This window comes from Diceros bicornis, chromosome 11 (genome assembly GCF_020826845.1).
Source record: "Diceros bicornis minor isolate mBicDic1 chromosome 11, mDicBic1.mat.cur, whole genome shotgun sequence".
Classification (NCBI taxonomy): domain Eukaryota; kingdom Metazoa; phylum Chordata; class Mammalia; order Perissodactyla; family Rhinocerotidae; genus Diceros; species Diceros bicornis.
This window is the reverse complement of record NC_080750.1, coordinates 65,033,223-65,058,176: the sequence shown is the minus strand read 5'-3', so window position 1 is coordinate 65,058,176 and position 24,954 is coordinate 65,033,223. Positions and strand designations below refer to the sequence as shown.

Here is a 24,954-nt window from a genome sequence, read left to right as displayed (position 1 = left end):
TACCTCCCATGCACTCTTTCTCAGGAAGTTATTGGAGGATGTGCCCTGCAAAATGAAGGTGTAACAAGAAAAAGAAAGGCCCAGAAAACAGCTTCTAACAGAAAAAAGAGGTGAAGAAATCTTCAGGAAAATGGTGGTGAAAATTCTAAACTGAAGCTGTGCAGCAGGCCCGAGAGCAGCTGACTCAGACCAGAGGAAGAGAGAAGGTTCTGGGACAGGAGTTTTCAAGAAGATAAAATTGTTAGAATACCTATTGAGTTTGCACATACTGAGGAGAGACTTAGACAAATTGGGGAGAGGTTAGAGATAAATTATGAATAAGTACATAGAACACTAAGCAAATAAGCAAACAAAATAATTACTAACTCAAGGGAAAACAAAAAGTTGTTAAAGAAAGCAAAAATAATCCTAACATCATATGGCCAGTGAATTGCATTTATACAGTCATGATAATGTAAACACTGAATAGAGATTTAGATCAAAATCGTATATAGATCATGTTGTTCCAATTCTCTTTACTTTTGTTTCTCCAGCAATAAAAAATCAATAATCCTTCTCTTTACCTTCTGCATAAAGACACATGAAGATTTTTATTTCATTCATCTGTTCTATGTATATTGGATTGCTTTAGGTTTTACATTATTTATTCAATATTTACTTAGCCCTGACTATGGCTATAACATTTAAGTCCTGTAAGGGGTATAACAGGTACAACATAAAGCCCTCTGCTCACAAGGAGCTTAAGGCTAAGAAAATTTTACAATAGTACAAGGCAATAAAAGAGATGTCAAAAGTCATGAGTCATCCTTGCCTGCAGACTTGCCTTCCCTCACAGAAGGGCCTAAATGATATATTAAAAATGCAAATCGCAACACACACACATACACACCCTCCCCTCTCCCCACTTTAATGGCTCACAATACATTCAGGACAAAACCCAAGGCTCTCAGCATGACTTCAGAAGGCCCTTCTTTTCTGGGTCTTTCCTCAGCCTATATTTTATATACTGAGCTATAAATGGCTCTCTCAGGGTCAGGCTCCCTCAAGTCTCTAACCTCCTCCAATGTCGTCATCACATTTTGTGTGGACAATACGTACTTACTCCTGCTTTGAAACCTGGACCATTGGTCACTTTTTCTCAAGTCTTGTGACACCAGTCTAGGCCAGGTACATACTCTATGTGCTCCTTGGGAAGATGGCCTGACCCTGAGTATCAGACACAGGGAAGTGGTACAGAAGCTACCTTTGGATGAGGCTACTGGCAGGGGCTAAGGCTACTGATTCTCTTCTCCTTCCGTATCTTTGTAACTCTCTGCCAACCATTTTGAGGAAGGAGAGTTCTCTCAGAGGCACTGTCACATACTGGAAAAAAACAGACCTCTTCACCTCTGTTACCTCTTGACCTCTGGCCCCTAGTTTCCTCATTTGTAAGACAGGGAGAGCATCACCTTCCTTTTGGACTTGTTCTGCAAGAAGTAAATGATACAATGTGTGTGTCTGGCACCGAACAGATACTGAATAAAGACTGTCTCCAATCCTCCCCAACATACACTGTCATCACAGCCCCAGGAGCATATGCATTTACCAACAATATAGAAGTGGACTTCAACCCAGGGCGATTTACTTCGATGAGGAGCAATGACTCTGCACTTGAGTGGTCTAGGCACTGCTCTAGAGAGTCCCAAGGAAGAACCCAAGCTACTCCCCTGCTTTAGCTCCTTCTTTAAATTCTTCAGGATCAGAGTCCATGGCTTAGGCCTCCTTGGGCTGCCCTTGATAAAAAATAAAGACTTCTCACTTTGGGCTGGGTAGGAGCAGAAAGGTTTCTTAACTTTATGCCAGAGCTGGAAGGCTATCATGGGAGCGGCTAGAGAGTGGGGAGGATGAGAAATAACACTTCCAGCCCAGTCGTATCTCTCAACCCAGCTGAATTTATTTTACAGTATCCTCAGATTTGCCAAGGCCCTGCACTGAGTCATCTGTCTTAGAGGTTGAGCTACAAACTCATACACAAGGCTAGATTAGAACTCCTCTACTTTCTTTACTGTGCACTTCCTTCCCCATCCCTTGGTAACGGCCACTACTGCCTTTACCCAAAACTACACTGGGCTTTACTTTCTTCCCTTGATGGCCCTTCCCAGAAAACTCTCCCCTTCCCAGAAAACTCTCCCCTTCCCATCTAGACTATGTCCTGCAAAAATTAAGCAGATTAAAATCTGAAACCGGGCCGGCCCGGTGGTTAAGTTCATGCGTTTTGCTTTTGGCGGCCCAGGGTTTGTGGGTTCGGATGCCGGGCACAGACCTACACACTGCTCATCAAGCCATGCTGTGGCACCGTCCCATATACAAAAAATAGAGGAAGACTGGCAAAGATGTTAGCTCAGGGCCAATCTTCCTTACCAAAAAAACAAAAAACAAAAAATCAAACAAAATCTGGACCAGTCTTTCTCAAAATGAGGCATCTGGTTACTTTAATGTTTCCATCTCTGCTGGAGATTAAACAATCATATATTCAGCCTCTGGAGTAAGCTAGCAAATGCTCTGAGCCCTTGGTAAGGGAAAGAGGGAAGACTGAAGATATGAAATATTCACTACTTTTGCCCTCAACAGCCCAGAACCTATTTCTAGAGAAATTACTGGAGTGTTTCAGGTGGGGAAAAAATTTCCTTAAGCAAAACAAAAGACTTGTGAAAAATTAAGGTATATTTCAGTTTGGATCTTTTCCCATCTACCCCTTCAGGGTAAAAAGCATGCAAATCATAAACTTATGTTCCAGAAAAACTGAAGAAAGCATTTGTTTATAGAGAAACATTCATGATGATTTTTGATAACTGGTTTAGTAGAGCACTGTTGGAAGGGGGAGAAGAGTCTTATTAAATACCCACAATAATAAAAACAATACATCTTTTTATCCCATTACATCATATTACTCACATAGTAGTATGTTTTTCATTTTTGTATCCTCAGCACTGGGCACAGTGCCCAACATAAAAGACTCTTAAAAGGAAAAATGTCTGTTCACTTGTTACTCCAGGAAAGGTAACAACCAGCCGGTCAATTATTAATGCGTCCTATCTGCAGTGCACCAGTAAGCTTGGGTAGACTGAGCTGTATGACAGTGGGCCAGGTGGCGAAAGCATATGGAAGGAACCAAACAGCGAGCCAGAAGAGGAAGGCTAAGCAGGTCCCAACAACTCTTGTCTCGAGTCTGGCCTGCTCAGTTTAGGGTTTTGTGGAAGGCAACTTCTGACATAGTTCCCCAGGATCCCCGCCTTCCTGTATTCAACCCCTTATGTGAGCCCCTCCCTGAGTGTGCGCTGGACCTAATGGCTTGTCTCTAGTGAAGAGAATATGACAAAAGTGACGGAATGTCAATTCCAAGATTAGGTCACAAAAGACTGACTTCCATCTTGCCCACACACTCTCTCCTGCCCTCTTGCTTGTTCGCTCTGATGAAACCAGCTGCCATGCTGTGAGATGCTCTGTGGAGAGGACAACACAGCAAGGGCCCAGGGGCGGCTTCAGTCCAACGTCCCTGAGGAACTGAATCCTGCCAATAACTATGTGAGTGACCCAAGAAGAGGATCCTTCTCAGTGGAGCTTGAGATAAAAGGAGCCTGTGGTAGACCCAGAGCCAAATGACCTAGTGTTATTAATAAATTATAAAGTTTTTTGGGCCATGTTCTAGTACAGAGGCAGCATTTTAATACCTTAACTAAGTTTGAGCTTTTCTCAGGTCTCCTCAATGAATTTTTTACAAACTCTAATTGTACAGAACTTTCATAGAAGGCTCCTCTTAGTGTCACATTTAACTTGATTTTTGTTTCTTTTAGCTGCAATATTGAGCAATCTACTTAACCTCCTTTTTTCCCTCCACATTTCTAAACTTAGGGTAAAAAATACTTTCCTCACAAATTGTTTGTGAGGATTACAGCAAATAAGTAATAAAATATCAGTATGTTAAAAAATATATATATGAAGTGCATATTAATTCCCCCCTCACCCTTATGCTTAAATTCTTTGGATATCTTATTCTGGTACCTTATATATTGACTACATCTTTCAGATCTACAACTAATCATTTTTCATTTCTCTATTTGGAAATGTCTAGAGGTTTCCTTTTTCATATAGGCTTCCCAACTATAATTTCACAAATAAACAATATCAGTAAATATTCTCTCAGCTAGACAAAAGATTTAGATTAGGAATTAGTCAAATGTATTGTTGGATTTTTCAAAGAACAAAGTTTCAATATTCTTTTGTACAATGTTAACTTTAAATCCTTCTCTCTCCTTCCTGGTGTGCACTGGCTCATTTTAACCCAGCCAGTCACCTCTCAAACATGCCATGTTGCCATGTTTTTTCCCATAGTGTTCCCTTATCTTGGAATAATCTCTTCCCTCCTTCAAACCCTACTTAACCTGCCAAGCCCAGCCTAAGTTTTGCCACTTAGTACATAATCTTTGCCTGACAAGCTCCTTGAGTACAGGGAGTATGTCTTAAACTTTTGGGGGCATTTTCCCACAAACTTATCATAATGCCAGGCACTTGGCATCAACAAATAAGTCTAAAGTCCTCTGAATTCCATATTTATACCCACAAATTCCTTTCGCAAACAGCCTTTTTGATTTTTCAAGATACGTAGTCACTTTGTCATTACTTCCTTCTATATCCTAACATCTTGTCTAACCTAGCTTTCCCTAAAACTCTCCTTATGCTTACATGAGGCCATAATTATAGAGGCATTTACAGAGCCATTCAAAGTCATTAGGATTATTGGCTGATTTAGGATAAGTCGGATAAGAAAACCCACTGGGAACTAGTTTTGTTTTTTCTGCCCTTCTAATTTATCAATGTCAAGTTCTCAGAGTCTAAATGTTTCATAAGTACTTTCAAAAAGATTTAATTGTTTTGTTTTGTTCTTATCACACTTGAGTGCTTAATAAACTTTTTTCCCAGTGCTCTGACATCATGCCAGAGCTCTGCTGTCTCTTCTTGCATCCTACCAGCACAATAAGCAGCACAAGATCATGTGTTTTTGTTAAAGGGTAAGACTATGGACTAAGTCCATAGGGATCACTTAAAAGCTTATAAATAAAACATTGGTTGGGATTTTTTTTTTAAAGACATGGGACAAATTATTATTATTATTATTTTTTGTGTGTGTGAGGAAGATCAGTCCTGAGCTAACATCCATGCTAATCCTCCTCTTTTTGCTGAGGAAGACGGGCTCTGAGCTAACATCTATTGCCAATCCTCCTCCTTTTTTTTTTTTTCCCCCCAAAGCCCCAGTAGATAGTTGTATGTCATAGTTGCACATCCTTCTAAGTGCTGTATGTGGGACGCGGCCTCAGCATGGCCAGAGAAGCAGTGCGTCGGTGCGCGCCCTGGATCCGAACCCGGGCCGCCAGTAGCGGAGCGCACGCACTTAACTGCTAAGCCATGGGGCCGGCCCTGGGTTGGGATTTTTTAATTGTTTGAGGAATGAAGGAATGAATGAACAAAATGAATGTAAGAACAGAATACAAAGAATATAAGAAGCAGAAAAGTTTTCTTCCTCTCATTACAGCAAACTGTGCTTAACGTACACGTGGGTAGGGTGGAGTGGAGATGTGTGAACAGAGTGATGATCTATTTGGAGTTTACCAAAACTGGAGCCTGAAAATCAAGCATTTCTCAAGATTAACCAGAAACTAGATTATAATTCCTGATTTTGTTTTAGATCAATTTATCTCTAAAAGGACAAAGGCATTAGCTTACGCTACCAAAGCTCGACAGAAAGAATTCTTGAGAGTACTATCTTTGCTTTAATTCTATGCTTATCAAAAAAACTCTTATCTATAATTTGATCTCTTAAGTGGGCTTGCCGACCAGAAGGTGTCTTAGATAGATGAACCATTCTAATTCTGGAGCCGGGCAGATGTCTCAATATAAACTAATTAAATGGACTTTTTGTTTGTCAGTCAGTATCCTGGCAGTTTGGTCAGCCTGAACCAGGCCCTCAGAGGCTAATCTACTCTGAGTGAAATGAAATGATTAAGTTTCTGGAATTGCAAAGCTGAAGAACAAGCTGTGATAACTTCATCAAAGTACTGCCACACTATGAGGATGTAATTAAGGAGCCTTTCCCTTGGACATCTTTAAAAACTGTAACATAAGTGAACTTAGAGATAATTTAATTCAATTCTCTTATTTTACAGAAAAGGAGATTGAGTCCCAGAACCTGAATGACAGTGCTAACCAACTAGAGGCAACAGTGGGATAAGAAAATAGTTTTCCTTCTACTATACTACCTTGCTTTCATCAGGAAAGGCAGTGTCTAAAGATAATTAGGCAGGGGAAGGTAGATGTGTGCCGGATACTGAACAGGGTTATGTGAGCCAAGCATATATCATTAAAAGGGAAAGGACGCTGGTGTTCACTGAGCACCTACTGTGTGCCCAGCAGCATTTTAAGGACTTGACTCACATTACTCATTTAGTCTTCAGAGCAACCCTGTGAAATCGCTAATATTATTCCCATTTTATAAACGAGGAAACAGAGCCTAGAAGAAATAAATTGCTGCAGCTACTAAGAAGCAGATCGGAAATACAAACACTAGTCTATTTGATCTCCAAGCCCATAACTTGAATTTTCTTCCTACTATATAGTTAGACCTGATAAATCCCTCTATAAATACCCAAGGAGTGTCAAAGCAGAAAAACTTCAACCAGGATATGCTTTTTTGTGTGTGTCCTATAAGGTAAGAATCCATATTTTAAGCTCTGAGTACTGAAAATTGCCATAACACTTCAGCCAGGAATATACCAGTGCATAATTCCTTAATGCTTGCGAGAGGATTATGACAGTATCTTGTAATGATTTATCCTTAATTATAATTGTAGATTTATAGTCTTATACAAAAAATGCTAGCCTCATACAAAAAATACTAGAGGCTGAGTTAGTCTCTTAAGTAGAATATTTTGCTTTAAATTTTCCCATTAAGAAATTAAACTTTGAAGTGAGTGTAGGAAAGTCAGAGACTCAAGAATTATATTGCAAGGGATTCTCCTTTTCCAACTCTTCAAAATCTCTTTTTCAAGAAGAATAAACTGCAACGTCAAAATGAGGAAGAAGGATGGCTCACTTCTAAATAAATCTCAAAGAGCAGTGTCAACTGAGGCAGGAAGTCAGACAGCTGCCAACAAGCAAGAGTAATTGTTTTTTTTTTGTTATACATACCAATACTAAATCAAATGCTGATTCAAACTAACTTCAAATGATTTAAGGGAATTTGTCAGATTCCTTTGACCAATGAGTTGGAAAGATTTTAATTTACTGTTTTCTTTAGTTGATGGTCTTATTAGTAACTTAAGCTACTAAGATGCATTAATTTTTGGCACTTAATGAAGAGACTGACAGTATAAGGTTTAAGTATAAGTCAAAAATTGGGGGCTTGAGGCTCAAATCCAACTCACTGAGGTGTTTTGCTTGGATCACACAGGATTTTATTTTAATGTGTGAGCCAATATTTTAAAAAGATTTTAAAAAATCACATTTAGAACATCCAGATTTTGAGCCTCTCTTAAGAAAAGGAAGATTTGGCAGCGACGGGCTCACGTTCCCATATGGCCACAATCTGCCGAAGTTGAGTGTTGGCTGCCCCTTCAGAGGGGTGTGGTCGCTGGTCCATAGTTCTTGGCAATCCACCTCACTCCTATTATCTTCTCCATCCCTGGAGGCATCTGAGTTTGTGACCCTACTTTAGAGGAACTGGACAAGGAGAGCGCAGGAATTAAAGAAAAAAAAAAAAAAGAACGAAGAAATAAAGAAAAGACACAGCCCATATCACTTGGGAAAAATGTTAATGTAGCAGACAGCAAAAAACAGTGTTTCTCAATACAGTAAGTCACAGTACTTTGGGACATTAGATATCAACTGGCTTGTGACAGAAATTTACAAGTGACGTTAATCCTTCAGCACAAATGTTGCCCTAATGATGCACTTTTAGTATTCTGGCCCAAGGTTAGATTCTAGGTGAATACTTCAAAAGAACTCTTCAAATTTTTCTACCGCTTCTAACATTTATGCTGAGTCTATCGAGAAGAAAAAGAGGACACAGCTTTTTTGGTTTGTCTAACACCTCAGCATACTCTTTCCAATAATTAGACTCTTCTCTTTCTCTGTCAATAACAATGGCTCATCTCACACTCAAAAGACAAAACAAAATACTTGACCAGGACCAGAAATATGGTCACAATACAGGAAATAATGAAATATTGTCTTTGCTAATATTGCAAACTATTCTCTTTGCTCCTCTACCAAGTGCTTTCAACAGTTTCTGATTTTTGCCCACCAGGTGGCGAGATAGCAAATTCAAGGTTTTATTTCAACTAGCACTTTTTTAAAAAGGGAGATTTCCTAAGTATCTTACAAAATAACTTTCAGCTCCTCCCTAGCCCTCTGCTCCTTCAAGTTCCTCACCTTTCTGCCTAGTATACAATGGCATTTCTTTTGTGAGCCAGTTACCTTGTATTTTACAAAGAATGGGAGGTAAAGGAAAACTGCCAGGGACTCCACCCAAGGTCACAGAAGAAAAGGCAAAATAAGGACTTGGAACTTCCTAAGACTTGGCCCAGGACTTGAGAGTCAGGAAACGGTGACCTTTGAACATCATTTCTGGTGTGCCAAAACTATTTGTGGCAGAATATTATAAAGGGTATAAATTTAAAAGGAGGAAGTAAGGGAAGCCAAAGGTGTACGTGTTCCATGGGGAAAGAAAACAAAGTCCTAAGGTTTCTAAGGAGGGAGATACAGAGAACTGGGTCCAATGTGGTCCAGTGGGCACATGGGAGAAAGAAAAGGGAAAGGAGAAATAGCAATGGGCAGGAGGAAAGGGAGCTGAGAACAGGAATGCAAATGAGGAGGGGAGGGGACCCTGTACTAATTGGGTAGGGCGGTCAGATCAAGGAAGCAATTCATGTTACATACAGAACACCCAGATGTGTGCGCGTCCAGAAAACATTTTCTAACGTGAAGCCATACAGACATCACATCCCCAATCAGGGAAATAGAGACATAAAGAAAATCCATAAAACATAGGAGAAAATGTGCACAGTTAAACATTCTTCCTCCTCCCGTCACATGAGAGGGGGCTCACATGCACACGAGAAGAGGCGTGTGTGTGCCCAAGAGGTGGCCCAGCACAAAGGTTAAGAGCACGGACTGTGGAACCAGACCAGCCCGACTGCCTACGTTTGAATCCAAATCCTACCGCTCACCAGTTGGGTGACCTTGAGCAAGTTAGTTAACCTATCTGTGCCTGTTTTCTCTTCTGTAAAAGACAATGTTAAAGAATTAAATGAATCAAAACATTGAGAATAATGTCCGACACACAGCAAGTGCTATATAAGTTAAATAAAATAAATAACATGTATACAAAGGAATGCCTAGGGGAGACTCCCATGGTCAAAGTCTCAAACAGTTATAGTATAAAAGCATATTCTCTTAGCTACACGTACAAATTCTTGTAGAAACAATATTCACAAATACTAAGTCTAAAGTTTAGATAACCAGATGGCTAACAAATCACTGACCTAGAGCGCATGAGAACTCAGTGGCAATGTAACTAGAAAAGAGCAGACTTGGGTAGGAGCATATGGAACATGCGCTACTTATGTCACAAAATGAGTTTTTACTCCCAACTCTGGATGCTAGGTCTGGAAGGCTGGGACTCCTGTGGTGCCTGGAGGTGAGGGCAGCAGTTGGTAGGGTTAGAGAGACTGCAGTATGTTAAGACTGACTGGTGTCCTCCACTGCCAATTAAATATGAGAGCATGAAAGTAGAATCAAGCTGTCTCCTTGCCTCCTCTATTATATTTCTATTTACTTCACCTCTTATAAGCTGATCCTAGTGCTCTACTGAAACTAACCTCTCTGGGATTTCCATAACCAGAGGCCTCATCTCCATCACGACATTTCTGCGGCATCTGATACCACTGACAAGCCCGGGTTTTGGGAAACTTCCTTTTTACCTTGGCTTCCACTCAGTTCTCCTCTGAACTTCCTAATTACAACTTCACAGCCTCTGTCACAATTCTTACCAATTCTTTTAAATTCTATCTCAGAAATTTCTTTTACATTAGACTCTTCATGCTCATTGCTACTGCCTTAGTTCAGGCCTTTGTTCTCTCCCCTGGGTTTCTGAAACAGTCCTACCACTTCCTGCCCCCATCTCTGCACTCACATTCATCTTCCACACTGCACCCAGTGTTACTTTCCCAAAACAAAAATGTGATCACATTATTCTCTTCCTTATAAAACTACATTGATGGACTTCCCACTTGCAATAATATAAAATTCAAACTTTATACATTAGATTCTTCATTATCTCGCTCCAATGTACCTCTCTAGTTTCATCTTTCACCTCTTTATTCTACCCATTCTAATTCACCCTGAATTTCTCACTGTTCCCTGAATATACTATATCTTATGATGCTGTGTCTGGACCCCACTTCCTGACCTTTTCTAGCTGGAAAAGTCCTTTTCTTCCTCCAAGACCCACCTTAATTGTCACCTCCTAAGGAATGTCCTCCTCAGATTCCCTAAGCAGAGAGTGTTCTTCATTTTCTGAGTACCTACACCACTGTGATCAAGCATCTCTTATAATACATGCCACCCAAGATTGTAATTTACCTGTTTTCCTGATTTCTCATTAACCCCTGAGCACCTGAAAGGTAGAGCTAACTATTTCACTAATTTTTAAAAACTCCCAGACCCAGCATAGTATCTTGCACATGGCATGATTTTCTCTCAAAATATGATGGTTGAATCAAACATAACTCTTACATAAAATAGAGAAAAGAGAATCTTTTGTTCTAACAGTATAAACGTTTAAGCATAAAATAAAACAAATGAGACTGTTTTGCAAAGCTTAAGGCTCTCCTGTCAAGGGAATAGACAGGCCTATTGCTCACCGCTGAATATCCTTGTTCTTCCACAAGGAGGCAGACTGAGCCTTGGGCACTCTTTCAATGAAATTCACCAGCTCTTCCATGAGAAGCCTGAGTTTAAACAAAAAAAGTGATGAACACTCATAAAATAATTAGAAAAACACCACACAGTAACACTGTAGCCAAGAGAAATGGGTTTGTCCACCTTCCCCCTTCCCAATCACGTTTCGCTCTTTTGCATATAAACTTGGGTACCATTTTACATAATGTGGAACAAAGACCTAGCCTTCTCATTAAATTCCATGTTAAAAATTCTGAATGTAAATGATTTAATTCACCTTTAAAACAAGTCTGGCATGTTTCTTGTCTCTAAACACTGAAATATATAAGCCTACGGTTTAACTCTCACTTTTAAGATCTCTGTCTTAAGGTAACTAAAAATACGAAAGGAGAAAAAGTTAAACGACTGTGAAGTACCTGATTTTGGTGGTGGCAGGGGTGGAGGTAGGGTTGTTTTCTTAATGACAATATTAAGTGGACATTTTAAACTGGTAAAATAAATTTTCTTGACGTGTGTTTTAGGAATTAACAAAATTCCATGTGGAAGAATACTCTAAGGACTACTCCTAAAAACCTAACTCAAGGACCTGCAAAAGGACAGGCTCTGCAGATCACAAGATGGATTACGACTACAGAGCCACAACTGACGGCATCTAAGAAATGCCTCACTCAATTGGATCAAGGCTCCACATGCTCTGAGGAATATAAGGGACAGAGAACTGTTAGAATCCTGAATGGCTAGAGGATGACCAAAAAGCTAGCAACAGATTTTCAACATCTTGAATTCCCTTTCATAATCCAGTATAGATGATCCATATTGACTTAAACCCTCTCCCAATCAAAATACAGATACGGTAAGCCATAAATTTACTAGCATTTTAATGGTGAACAACTTCATTTCATTTCCATTTATTTATTTATTACTAATACCATCTCCTCCTTTCATCCTGAAGGAGCAGTACTAGTTCCAGCATTCTAAGATCTGGGTTCCAAAGTCATTATCATTCTTACCATAGCTTTCAGGAGACCAATGTGGTGCATCCATACTCAAACTTTTTTAGACTAGAGTCTAATGTTTTCAGCTTATCCTTTCATTGAAAATGACCCATCATCTTGAGTGCTTTACTTTTTTATAATGTCTCTTCCTCAGATCCCTTAGGTTTTTCTGTACACACTGCAGGTAATGTGACTTGACATAAAAACAAGGACATATTTCGTTTCATTTCTGGTAATTCTATCTTGTTGGACTTCTGTAAGACACTAAAACCCAAAGATCACAGTCTATATCGACACCTAGATCCCATATTTTGGGTCTTGATGGTTTCACCTTACACCATACTTGTTACTTTAATTCAACACAATTCTTTTTTCTGGGGTAATTTTCTTCATATAGTTTCTTTCTCACTAAATGATGCTACAGTTACTTGCAGCAACCACCTGGATCACGAAGGCTTGGGAGGACCAGAGGAAGAAAGGGCAGAGCATTCTCAGAGTCAGAGGAAGGCTCTGCGGTTTTCACTCGTTGGAGTCCTGAGTTTCACTCGGTCAACAGTACAGACAACTTAACCATCTAATTACTCATCCTGTTTTCTACAAGCTGTCTCCATTTATAGTCTGCACTAAATCAAAAAGGGGGGGATATTTTGAAAGCAAAGTAATAAAATTTCTGCTTCTCTTCTTAAATATGCTATGTTCCTTTCTCCTGAAGCTCTTTGCATTGCATCTTTGTGGCATCTTATTAAATGTTACCTCCCCTAATTAGTATCATCTGCACAGAGGAGATGTCTCTGCAAACTCCTTCTAGTTTTTGTAACAAAAAAACAAGACTAATGGGTGACGTCAGCGTCATGGCGGAGTGAGCTTTCCTGTAAACTCTTCACCCGATACAACAAAAGGAACAGTCACAGACCAACAATGGAATCCTAGACAGTGAAAAGCAAGATCGGAAAGATCCACACTGCCACACATCTGAGAGTGGACTGTGCTGGGCCCCCAGAGGAAGTGGGGAGAGGTAAGGAGAACTCCTCTCCCTCCCCATCAGATTAGTGATCCCGGTCGCTGTGGCTCCCAGAGAGGGGGCAGGGGCAGCCCTCTGTGGGGAAACCGTAGCTCTTTGCGCTCTCAGCCAGTGGGAAACTCCCACACAGAGGACTCAGAACTGCTACAGGGGCACCATGAACATCTGAACACCTCAGAGAGCAGACAATGAGGGGCGAACGAGAAGCCCCCCACGCCAGGGACCCAGAGGGCAAAAGAGAGAGCCCCCCCCTGCCCCCGCAAACCAGACCCTGCAGCTCAGCTGACCAGACCAGACCAAGCGACCCGCGGATCGCAGCGAACAGCCCGGGCAGAGCGCAGGAGGCTCAGATTACACAGCCATTTACCCCCACACACTGGTGGCGGGTAGAAATGACAACCAGAGATTTCCAGGATGAGGAAAAACAAAGCCAACACAGGAACCACAATGCAAAGATACATGAAATCACCAGACCAGAAGGAAAATGACAAGCACCCAGAAACCAACCCTGAAGACACAGAAATCCATAACCTAAATGACAGAGATTTCAAAATAGCTATCATAAAAACACTCAACGAAATACGAGACAACACAGACAAACAATTCAATGAGATTAGGAGTTTCTTCACAAAAGAGATTGAAATCATAAAGAAAAACCAATCACTGCTGATGGAGATGAAGAACACAATGGAGGCGATAAAGGAGAATCTGGAATCTTTAAAGAACAGAGCTGACAATATGGAGGAAAGAATTAGCATTTTAGAGGACAGAAATACAGATAGCTCCAGATGGAAGAGGAGAGAGAACTAAGACTAAAAAGAAATGAAGAAAGTCTCTGAGAAATATCTGACTGTATTAGGAAATGTAACATAAGAATTATAGGTATTCCTGAGGGAGAAGAGAGGGGAAGAGGAACAGAGAGCCTATTCAAGGAACTAATAGCTGAGAATTTCCCAAATCTGGCGAAGGAGCAGGAAATACCAGTAAGCAAAGCCAACAGGTCACCTAAATATGTCAACAGGCAAAGGCCCACTCCACGACACCCAGTGGTAAGGCTAGCCAGGGTCAATGACAAAGAAACAATATTAAGGGCAGCTAGACAAAAACAAAAAATAACGTACAAAGGAAGTTCCATCAGGCTCTCGGTGGATTTCTCAACAGAAACTTTACAGGCTAGGAGAGACTGGAATGATATATTCAAAATACTGAAAGACAAAAACTTTCAGCCAAGAATACTCTATCCAGCAAAAATATCCTTCAAACATGATGGAGAAATAGTAACTCTCCCAGATAAACAAAAGCTAAGGGAGATTCATGGCCACGAGACCCCCACTACAAGAAATACTCAAGAAGGCCCTCAGACCTGAAAAAAAGACGAGAAAGGGAATACAAAGCTTGGAGCAAGGAGAAAAATAGGTAGATAAACTCAGAAAAATAGTAGATCTTTACCGGAATAGGTTAGCAACCACTTAAATACCAAAATCAAAGATCAAAGGAAGGAATTCACCAAAAATAAATTTAACCTCATCACTGTAAACACACAGCCACAACACAAGATAGAATAAGGTATAACAAGAACGACTGAGAAGGGGAAAAGGAAAGTGACTGAATTGACTTAGTATAAGGAAATAGGAGGCCATCAGATAATGGACTATCTCATACACAAGATTTTCTACACAAACCTCAAGGTAACCACTAAACAAATAATCAAAACAAAATCACATATGATAAACAAAGAGAAAACTAGAAGAGTCATAAGACAGAACCACCAAACTGAATTGGCAGTCCGAAACAAATGGGACAAGAAACAAAGGAAACGCAAAAGAACCAGAAAATAAGTGACAAAACAGCAACATTAAGCCCTCATATATCAAGAATTACCCTAAATGTAAATGGATTGACCTCTCCAATCAAAAGATACAGAGTGGCAGGATGGATTAAAAAGCAAGACCCAACAATATGCTGCCTCCAGGAAACACATCTCTGCTCTAAAGACAAGCACAGGCTCAGAGTGAAAGGATGGAAGACAATACTCCAAGCTAATGGCAAACAAAAGAAAGCAGGTGTCGCCATACTTATATCAGACAAAGTAGACTTCAAGATAAAACAGGTTAAGACAGACAAAGAAAGGAAATATATAATGATAAAAGGGACACTCCACCAAGAAGACATATCACTTTTAAATATATATGCACCCAACATAGGAGCACCAATGTACAGAAAGCAACTATTAACAAACCTAAAAGGAGACATTAACAACAACACAATAATAGTACGGGATCTTAATACCCCACTTACATCAATGGATAGATCATCCCGACAAAAAGTCAATAAAGAAATAGTAGACTTAAATGAAAAACTGGACGAGAAGGACCTAGTAGACATATACAGAGCCCTCCATCCAAAAACAGCTGACTACACATTCTTCTCAAGCACCCATGGAACATTCTCAAGGATAGACCATATGTTGGGAAACAAGGCAAGCCTCAATAAATTTAAGAAGATTGAAATCATAACAAGCATCTTTTCAGACCATAATGCTTTGAAACTGGAAATGAAGCATGGAAAAAAACTGGGAAAGTGACAAAAATGTGGAGATTAAACAACATGCTACTGAACAACCAGTGGATCATTGATGAAAATAAAGGAGAAATCAAAAACTATCTGGAAACAAACGAAAATGAAAATATGCCATACCAAACCATATGGGATGCAGCAAAAGCGGTCCTGAGAGGGAAACTCATAGCGATAAAAGCCCACCTTAACAAACAAAAGAAAAAGCTCGAATAGGCAACCTTAAATTACACCTAACAGAGCTAGAAAAAGAAGAACAAACAAGCCCAAAGTCAGCAGAAGGAGAGAAATAATAAAAATCAGAGCAGAAATAAATGAAATTGAGACCAAAAAAACAGTAGAAAGGATTAATGAAACAAAGAGTTGGTTCTTTGAGAAGATAAACAAAATCAACAAACCCTTAGCCAGGCTTACTAGGAACAAAAGAGAAAAGGCTCAAGTAAATAAAATTAGAAATGAAAGAGGAGAAATTACAACGGATACCACGGAAATACAGAGGATTATAAGAGAATACTATGAGAAATTATATGCCAACAAATTGGACAATCTAGAAGAAATGGATAAATTCTTAGACACATACAACCTCCCAAAACTGAACCAAGAAGAAATGGAGAATCTGAATAGACCAATCACAAGTAAAGAGATTGAAATAGTAATCAAAAACCTCCCAAAAAATAAAAGTCCAGGACCAGATGGCTTCTCCAGTGAATTTTACCAAACATTCAAAGAAGATTTAATACCCATCCTTCTCAAACTATTCCAAAAAATAGAGGAAGATGGAACACTTCCTAAATCATTCTACGAGGCCAACATCACCCTGATACCAAAGCCAGACAAAGACAATACAAAGAAAGAAAATTACAGGCCAATATCGCTGATGAACATTGATGCAAAAATCCTCAACAAAATATTGGCAAACTGAATACAGCAATACATTAAAAAGATCATACATCATGATCAAGTGGTCTTATACCAGGGACGCAGGGATGGTTCAACATCCGCAAATCAATCAACGTGATACATCACATCAACAAAACAAAGAATAAGAACCACATGATCATCTCAATAGACGCAGAGAAGGCATTTGACAAGATACAACATCCATTTATGATAAAAACTCTCAATAAAATGGGAATAGAAGGAAAGTACCTCAACATAATAAAGGCCATATATGACAAACCCACAGCTAACATCATACTCAACGGGGAAAGACTGAAAGCCATTCCTCTGAGAACAGGAACGAGGCAGGGCTGCCCACTCTCACCACTCCTGTTCAACATAGTACTGGAGGTTTTGGCCAGAGCAATTAGGCAAGAAAAAGGAATAAAAGGAATCCAAATAGGTAACGAAGAAGTGAAACTCTCACTATTTGCAGATGACATGATTGTATATATAGAAAACCCTAAAGAATCTGTTGGAAAACTGTTAGAAACAATCAACAACTACAGCAAAGTTGCAGGGTACAAAATCAATCTACAAAAATCAGTTGCATTTCTGTATGCTAATAATGAACTAACAGAAAGAGAGCTCAGAAAGATAATACCATTTACAATTACATCAAAAAGAATAAAATACCTAGGAATAAATCTTACAAAGGAGGTGAATGACCTATACAATGAGAACTACAAGACATTATCGAAAGTAATCGATGATGACATAAAGAAACGGAAAGATATCCCATGCACGTGGATTGGAAGAATAAACATAGTTAAAATGTCTATATTACCTAAAGCAATCTACAAGTTCAATGCAATCCCAATCAGAATCCCAATGACATTCTTCACAGAAATAGAAAATAGAATACTAAAATTCATATGGGGCAACAAAAGACCCCGAATAGCTAAAGCAATCCTAAGAAAAAAGAACAAAGCAGGAGGCATCACAATACCTGACTTCAAAATGTACTACAAAGCAACAGTAACCAAAACAGCATGGTACTGGTACAAAAACAGACACACAGATCAATGGAACAGAACTGAAAGCCCAGAAATAAAGCCACACATATACGGACAGCTAATTTTCGACAAAGGAGCCAAGAACATACAATGGAGAAAGGAAAGTCTCTTCAATAAATGGTGTTGGGAAAACTGGACAGCCACATGCAAAAGAATGAGAGTGGACCATCTGCCATCCCCATTCACAAAAATTAACTCAAAATGGATCAAAGACCTGAAGGTGAGACCTGAAACTATAAAACTCATAGAAGAAAATATAGGCAACACACTATTTGACATTGGTCATAAAGGAATCTTTTTGGATGACATGCCTACCCAGACTAGGGAAACTAAAGAAAAAATAAACAAGTGGGACTTTATCAGATTAAAGAGCTTCTACAAGACAAACGAAACCAGAATCAAGATGAACAGACAACCCACCAGCTGGGAGAGAATATTTGCAAAACATACTTCTGACAAGGGGTTGATCTCCATAATATATAACGAACTTACATAACTGAACAACAAAAAAACACACAACCCGATCAAAAAATGGGCAGAGGAAATGAACAGACATTTCTCCAAAGAAGATATACAGATGGCCAATAGGCACATGAAAAGATGTTCCACATCATTAATCATCAGGGAAATGCAAATCAAAACAACACTAAGATATCACCTCACACCTGTTAGAATGGCTATAATCACCAAGACAAAAAAACAACAAATGTTGGAGAGGATGTGGAGAAACAGGAACCCTCATACACAGCTGGTAGGAATGCAAACTGGTGCAGCCTCTATGGAAAATGGTATGGAGATTCCTCGAAGAATTAAAAATAGAGATGCCTATGATTCAGCCATCCCACTACTGGGAATCTATCCAACGAACCTGAAATCAACAATCCAAAGAGGCTTATGCACCCCTATGTTCATTGCAGCATTATTCACCATAGCCAAGAAGTGGAAGCAACCTAAGTGTCCCTTGACTGATAATTGGATCGAGAAAATGTGGTATATATATACAATGGAATACTACTCAGCCATAAAAAAAGACAAAATCGTCCCATTTGCAACAACATGGATGGGCGTGGAGGGTATTATGTTAAGTGAAGTAAGCCGGAAAGAGAAAGACAAACACTGTATGATCTCACTCATATGTGGAATATAAACCAACACATGGACAGAGAAAACTGTATTTTGGTTACCAGGGGCAGTGGGGGTGGGGGGTGGGCACAAGGGGTGAAGGGAGTCATATATATGGTGACGGACAAACAAAAATGTACAACCCAAAATTTCACAATGTTAAAAACTATTAAAACATCAATAAAAAAAAAGACTAATGAGGAATTTTCACAGTATCAATCTCTAGGCAATTCCAGTGAATATTTGTTTTATCTAGAGAGTTGTCTATTCCTGCCTATTCTTTGGGTCAGCTGCTCAGAAAGAAATACCTGGCACAAAATCTATTAAACAGTCACCACTGAAGGAAGTTCTCCAGCCACATTCTAATGGGATAAGAATAAATAACGCTCACCTGCCGATCTGAACGGTAGGCTCTGTAGCATATACCATGCCCGTGAAACCAGTGTGCTCAGTGATGTAGGGCAGTGCCATCATGCAGTGATAGTTAGAGATGAGGATCACATCTACCGTAGACAGATCTATTAGCTCGGTCTGAAAAGAAAGGGGAGGGAATGATACATATCTGTTCAGGGCACACAGATCAACATGATTTGACTGAAAAATGATGTTGTCAAGATGCAGAGAAGTAGCCTTTGTACTACAGAATAATGATGCCTTTCCTGCAACACTTCTATTTTCTCATTTTAGTATATTTCCTAATATTGACATTAAATAGCAGGACAGGATGGCTAAAAACGAGAATGCAGCCAGTCCATCAATAGCGTTCTGATTTTACTAAAACAAAGTTCTGAGTTAGACAAACGAGGACAAATGACAACAGGACACTTCAGCAGCTGCTGCCTGGCAAGTGAAACCAGGTAACATGAAGCAGAGAGAGCACAATATAAGCTGTGAGGGGAACTATAATGTAATGCACCACTGCTATGGGTTACTGGGAACAGAGTGTGCAGCACGCAGAAACCAGCTCTTCAAAAGTCAAATGTGGGAGACAATTTTTTTTTGAGGTAACTTTTGACCACTAGTGCTGGATATAAAGCCAAAATACTGTAGTGGCAGAGTCATAAAAGGAAATTATACTCTCATATTCTACCCTAATCTTAAACCCAAATCTACCCTTTACTCCATTATTAAGGTCATGTGAAAAGGGCAAAGACAGGTTGGCAGGTGAGGGAAAATGCTACCCATGTTTAGTAAATTTTATGAAAACTCTTTTAGCAGAAGCAAATGTTTTCCCCATAAATTTAAGTTCTACCTGTCTTTTAAGGCTCAATTTTCTTCTTCCATTAAGCCTTTCTGATTTTTCCAGATGAAAGAAACCACTTCTTCCTCAGGATTCCCAAGGCACTTTATGTATATCTCTCTAATGGCAGTTATTATTCTGTACCAAGGCACCTCAAAGCATAACTTTGTTCCTCAAATATTAAATGTCTCTGAAGTCAAGAATCCTGTGTGACTCATCTCTATCCCCTCCCAGCTGTGGTAGCCAGTACATAACAGGCCTTGGTGTACTGTTGTTGGAGGAATGCATCATTATGAGCAGCACCCTCTGTGGGGAAAAGTGAGACATTATGGTTCAGAGACATCATCTCAATCACTGAGTTCTCCCTCACAGAAGTCACCTCTGGGAACCTGTATGGTGCACTAAAGACAGCATGGAGTAAGTCAAGGAAGTGTTTTAGTTAGCAGAATGAGTCGTTGAGCTAATACGTCCTCCACAGAGAAGAAGTAACAAAGATGTCTGTGCCATCTTTGCAAATGATAGAGACAGTGTGCCATTTTGGCTGTGGGTATTTTCTGGTTGAGTGACTCTACATATAAAATAAGTTAATTTAATAAAGCTGCCAAGGCATAATCAGCTCCTGAGCACAGCATGTAGACTAGAGGTCAGAAGCCACTCACTGCTAGGGCAATGGCAATCTGTGTGAATAAAATGCCTAGTGCCAATAATATCTAATTTACACCACCCTTAACTCCATGTTGTGCAATGCACTTCCATGACACGGTCCTCAAAATGAAGGGTCATGTAATATTCTGCTGGTCCTATTTCCTGCTACCTCTCTAGAACCATTTATTTTTTTCTTTTTTCTTTTAAAGCTTCAGTACATGGTTGGGTATTCTAGTTGTCAGTTTTAGTTCTCTAGGTGAGCCGCCGTCACAGTATGACAACTGATAGATGGGTGGTGTGGTTCCAAGACCGGGAAAGGAACCTGGGCTGCAGTGGTGAGAGCATTGAGTCTTAACCACTAGACCACCAGGGCTGGCTCTAGAACCATTTTTAAACAAATAAGGAAATTAAGACACAGTAGCAGAGTGACAGATCCAGAAGAAAACAATGGAATGACAGTTGAAGCAACAATAAAGCTCAAAAGCATCCCCTCACCTTCCCTCTCACATATCGAAACTGGGTGACGATATTTGAAATTTCTCTTTAATATATAAGAATAAGCCCACAGAGTCTAGAATGACGAGAAATTTGGTGAGAACAGCTAGAAGAAAAAATATATATATATATATATTTTTTGTCTGTATATATATCGAGTGCTTACATAAACATTTTTCCTCTGAGAAATAAATTTAACATCCAAACTACATATATATACTCACATTTATATATTTATTCACATACTTTAACTCAGTGAAATCCAATAAAGATTATTTTAATTTTAAACTTGTTGTATGTAGACACTTGGATTCTACAGACCATGAATTGAGCTAAAACAACGATAATTTATTGGTTGCTTACTATACTGTCCTAGACCTTATACAAAGATATTTAAGGTAGTTGCACCAGATCATAAATTCCATGAGAACTGGGATTAGGTCTGTCTGGCTCACCCACAAGTCAGTGAAGACTGGACTGCATTAAGTCCCTTTCTCTTGATTTTCTGATTCTCCTGTTTTCTCCCGACCATAAAATGCCCTAGCTCTATTACTTAAAATAGCGACTAACTTGACATAAACTACAAACTATGACACAAGTTGAAAAACCTTACATGGCTCTAGAACCCTAAATATATCAATAATCCCTTAGCTCGGCAAAACGTGAACTGTGAAACGGTAACTGTCTAATTTCAAAGTTTAGTACTCTATGAAGCAAGTCAGAAAGTCATCAGAACACCAAATCATAAATACTACATCGTTGTCCATAAACTGAAGGTTGCAGCAGTCAGTGCCATATGTAGCAAACTGAAAATAAATGTAGCATCTGAGATTAGTAATCTTTGAACAGATGGGGAACTGCCCCACCAATTCCTAAATGACACGTGAAGATGACAAAAAGATTTTAATAGCAGTTAGGGGGAGCTCAGGATTGTTGGTAACTCTCTACCTTCACCCTTGTCCTTAGTATTTTATCTCAACTTTCTCTCTTATCTGCCACCTTCAATTATCATGTCCTTCCTCTCTTTTGCTCTGGTACCCCAAAAGGGCACATACACATACTTCAAAGAGAGAAAAAAGGTTTATCTACAGAGTAGCAAAGAAAGTGTTGAAAAGAAAAAGAGGGAGGAAGAGAGGACAAAAATAAGAGAAACAGCACTCTAAATTTTCTTTTCTCTTTGTCACTGAATTGTGAAAGTATTTTCTACAGTCTCTGTAATCTGCTGGGCGCATGGAAAGAAGAGGATGGTAGCTTCTCATTGTTTTCCTCGGGAACCCTGGACTAACTAACTGGCTTTCCTACACTTTATCTTCTCCTGAGAACTCCATGTAGGCCACTCTGGGGATTAGGCCTGTCAGCTGAGATTAGTTTCCTTTAAAACTAATGGAAACTGGTCTTCATTTCCTTTAAAATGATGAAATTGGCCTCAAATTCTTACAAGTCTCACTGTAATAATAATATGTAAGCAAAAGATATCCATGACAAGGTTCAGAATCCATAAATTTCAAGTAATATTCAATATGGCATTTCAGGTCAACAAGAATTTTTACAGTTTATGGCATTGGCTCAATAATAGCAATTCCCAATTACCCACTGTAAGCAAGACCAGGAAAAGTATGGCTAACCTAAGACAAAGGCGTTATATGACAAAACTGAAAGGCTTGAGTTATTTCTTTACCCTGCTCAAAACTATGCCCTAGTACAAGTGTCAGTGGGGATTATAGAAAGAGCTAAGCCTAGGAAGAAGAGAGTGACTTAAATGATTTACAGACAATATAAAAAGCTCCTAAATGATCGTATTTTAGCTGCATAACAATATACCTGGAATAACAGATTCATTTCAATTTGAAAACAGGAAGCTAAGCTCCTTAAAATTATTTCTTGACTTCATTTTGAGAGATGACAAAATATGCTTTGTTTCTACGATAAGATTCACTTTAATCTTACCTCTGGTAAGCAGAATTCAGGCACGGAATCTACAAATACATGACCCGAGCATTCCTTTAGCTCCTAAAAGAAATGAAAAGAAAAAATTCTTGGAAGAGATATCCAATATATACAGCACCAAAGAAATTTCATTCCCAAACCAAACTTACCACGAAGAATCACAGACTGCTTGAGTTGGAAGGAAAGTAGGTCATTTAGGCCAACTGTTCCCTGTTTAGACTCAGGGAGGCTAAGTGTCTTTTTTTTTTTTTTTTTTTAAGATTTTATTTATTTATTTTATTTCCCCCCAAAGCCCCAGTATATAGTTGTATGTCATAGCTGCACATCCTTCTAGTTGCTGTATGTGGGACGCGGCCTCAGCATGGCCGGAGAAGTGGTGCGTCGGTGCGCGCCCAGGATCCAAACCCAGGCCGCCAGCAGCGGAGCGCGCACACTTAACCGCTAAGCCACGGCGCCGGCCCCTAAGTGTCTTATTCAGGATAAAAAATGCTGGTTCACAGCTGACTCAGGACTTGAATGCACATTTCTTGATGCCTCTTCGAGGAAGCCATACACGGACACATGCTGCTTCCATAATTCATGATCTAATGCTTTCCAGATAATGGTTACATAGACCACACCAGCAACATCAGAATGATCTGGGAATACTGAAGGAAGTCAAGATTCCTGGGCCCTATCTAAGACCTAAAGGATCAGAAACTCTGGCGATGAGGCCATGGAACCTGTATTTATAACAAGCACCTCCAGTGTTTTTGTTATGCAATCAGGATAGGAGTCCTGGCCCTAGACAAATGATTTAGAGCCTCTTTCTCCTCCTACCAAAGGCTGAGGGGCAAAAGACAAGTGAGGAGGGAGATGTAGAGCGTAGAGATTAAATGCCACCACCACCACCACCATCATCTTCATGAATATGATCTTTGTCCTTGCAGAACATACAATTTATTTGGGATTATAAATCAAACGTATTCATTCAAAAGAAAACGTATACTTATAAAGAAAGAAACATAGTACAATTCCCCGCTCTGCCTGTGACCTACCATATTTAATATGCCTATCTTAGTTTGGATTCCCTCATGGACAGACCCTGAGAAAAGGGTGGGTACAAGCTTATATGGGAGGTGCTCAAAAAACAGCAGGAGGATGGGCAAGCGATAAAGGGAAAGGAAGGTGGCTGACAATGGCTATGTTATTGAGCTACACACCACTGTGGGCAACTGGGACTTATTCCCACGGGGAAGCTCTGAGAAATGGTGGAAAACATACACCTTGGAGTTATTCTATCCAAGGGCAAGGGATCTGGGATATTCATATAGCAACTCCTGCATTCTGTGCAGTTTCAGGAAAAAACTCTCCTGCCAATCCACACAGGTATTTGGCAGCTGGAATTATGACACAGGACACTGAAGACACATGAGTGGGCCACCAACAGAGTCTGCTATAAGGCCACTAGAGTTGCTGTCTTCCCTCACTGACACTTTAAACTGAAATTTATGGAGGATTTTTTGTTCCATCAAAGTTAAAGCCGTGACTTTATAACGAAACTGGTAAAAGAACTTAGTTCACAGTTTGCTCTTCCCAGAAAGAGAAAAATACTGTTAGAATTTTGTTCCATCGTGTTTTCATTAGTCACTATTTCTATATATTCATATATATATCTATATTTATATATCTGAGTCTGAATGATTTTACTCTCAGTCTTATCTGAAAACAGAGTATTAACTACATATTATTTTCCTTTTGAATTTTACAAGTCTCATATCAGAACCTTGACAGAACAGTCCCTCCTCTTGCCTTCCACTGTAAATTCTGGTTCCTCTCCTTATATGAGTACAATTTAACCAGCGAAAGGCTGAGCCAAAAAGAGACTGAAAACAATTCTTAATTACAATGCACCTGCCAGCTAAAAGCAAATGAGCAATTATGTTTAATGGGAGAAGACTCCCAACTCCCTTAGGATGAGGTTAAAAA

General features: G+C 39.5%; 1 protein-coding gene across 1 annotated transcript in view; it reads right to left on the bottom strand.

Moving 5' to 3' along the window:
* Window positions 1-24,954, bottom strand: part of INTS9 (integrator complex subunit 9) — a 122,347-nt gene that overhangs the window by 52,644 nt on the left and 44,749 nt on the right. Inside the window, exons 4-6 of the mRNA XM_058550428.1 lie at window positions 22,987-23,049; window positions 19,051-19,190; window positions 10,956-11,042 (exon numbers count right to left, since the gene is read on the bottom strand). Of these exons, the coding sequence (XP_058406411.1) occupies window positions 10,956-11,042; window positions 19,051-19,190; window positions 22,987-23,049 (290 nt within the window). The remainder of the gene's footprint in view (window positions 1-10,955; window positions 11,043-19,050; window positions 19,191-22,986; window positions 23,050-24,954) is intronic.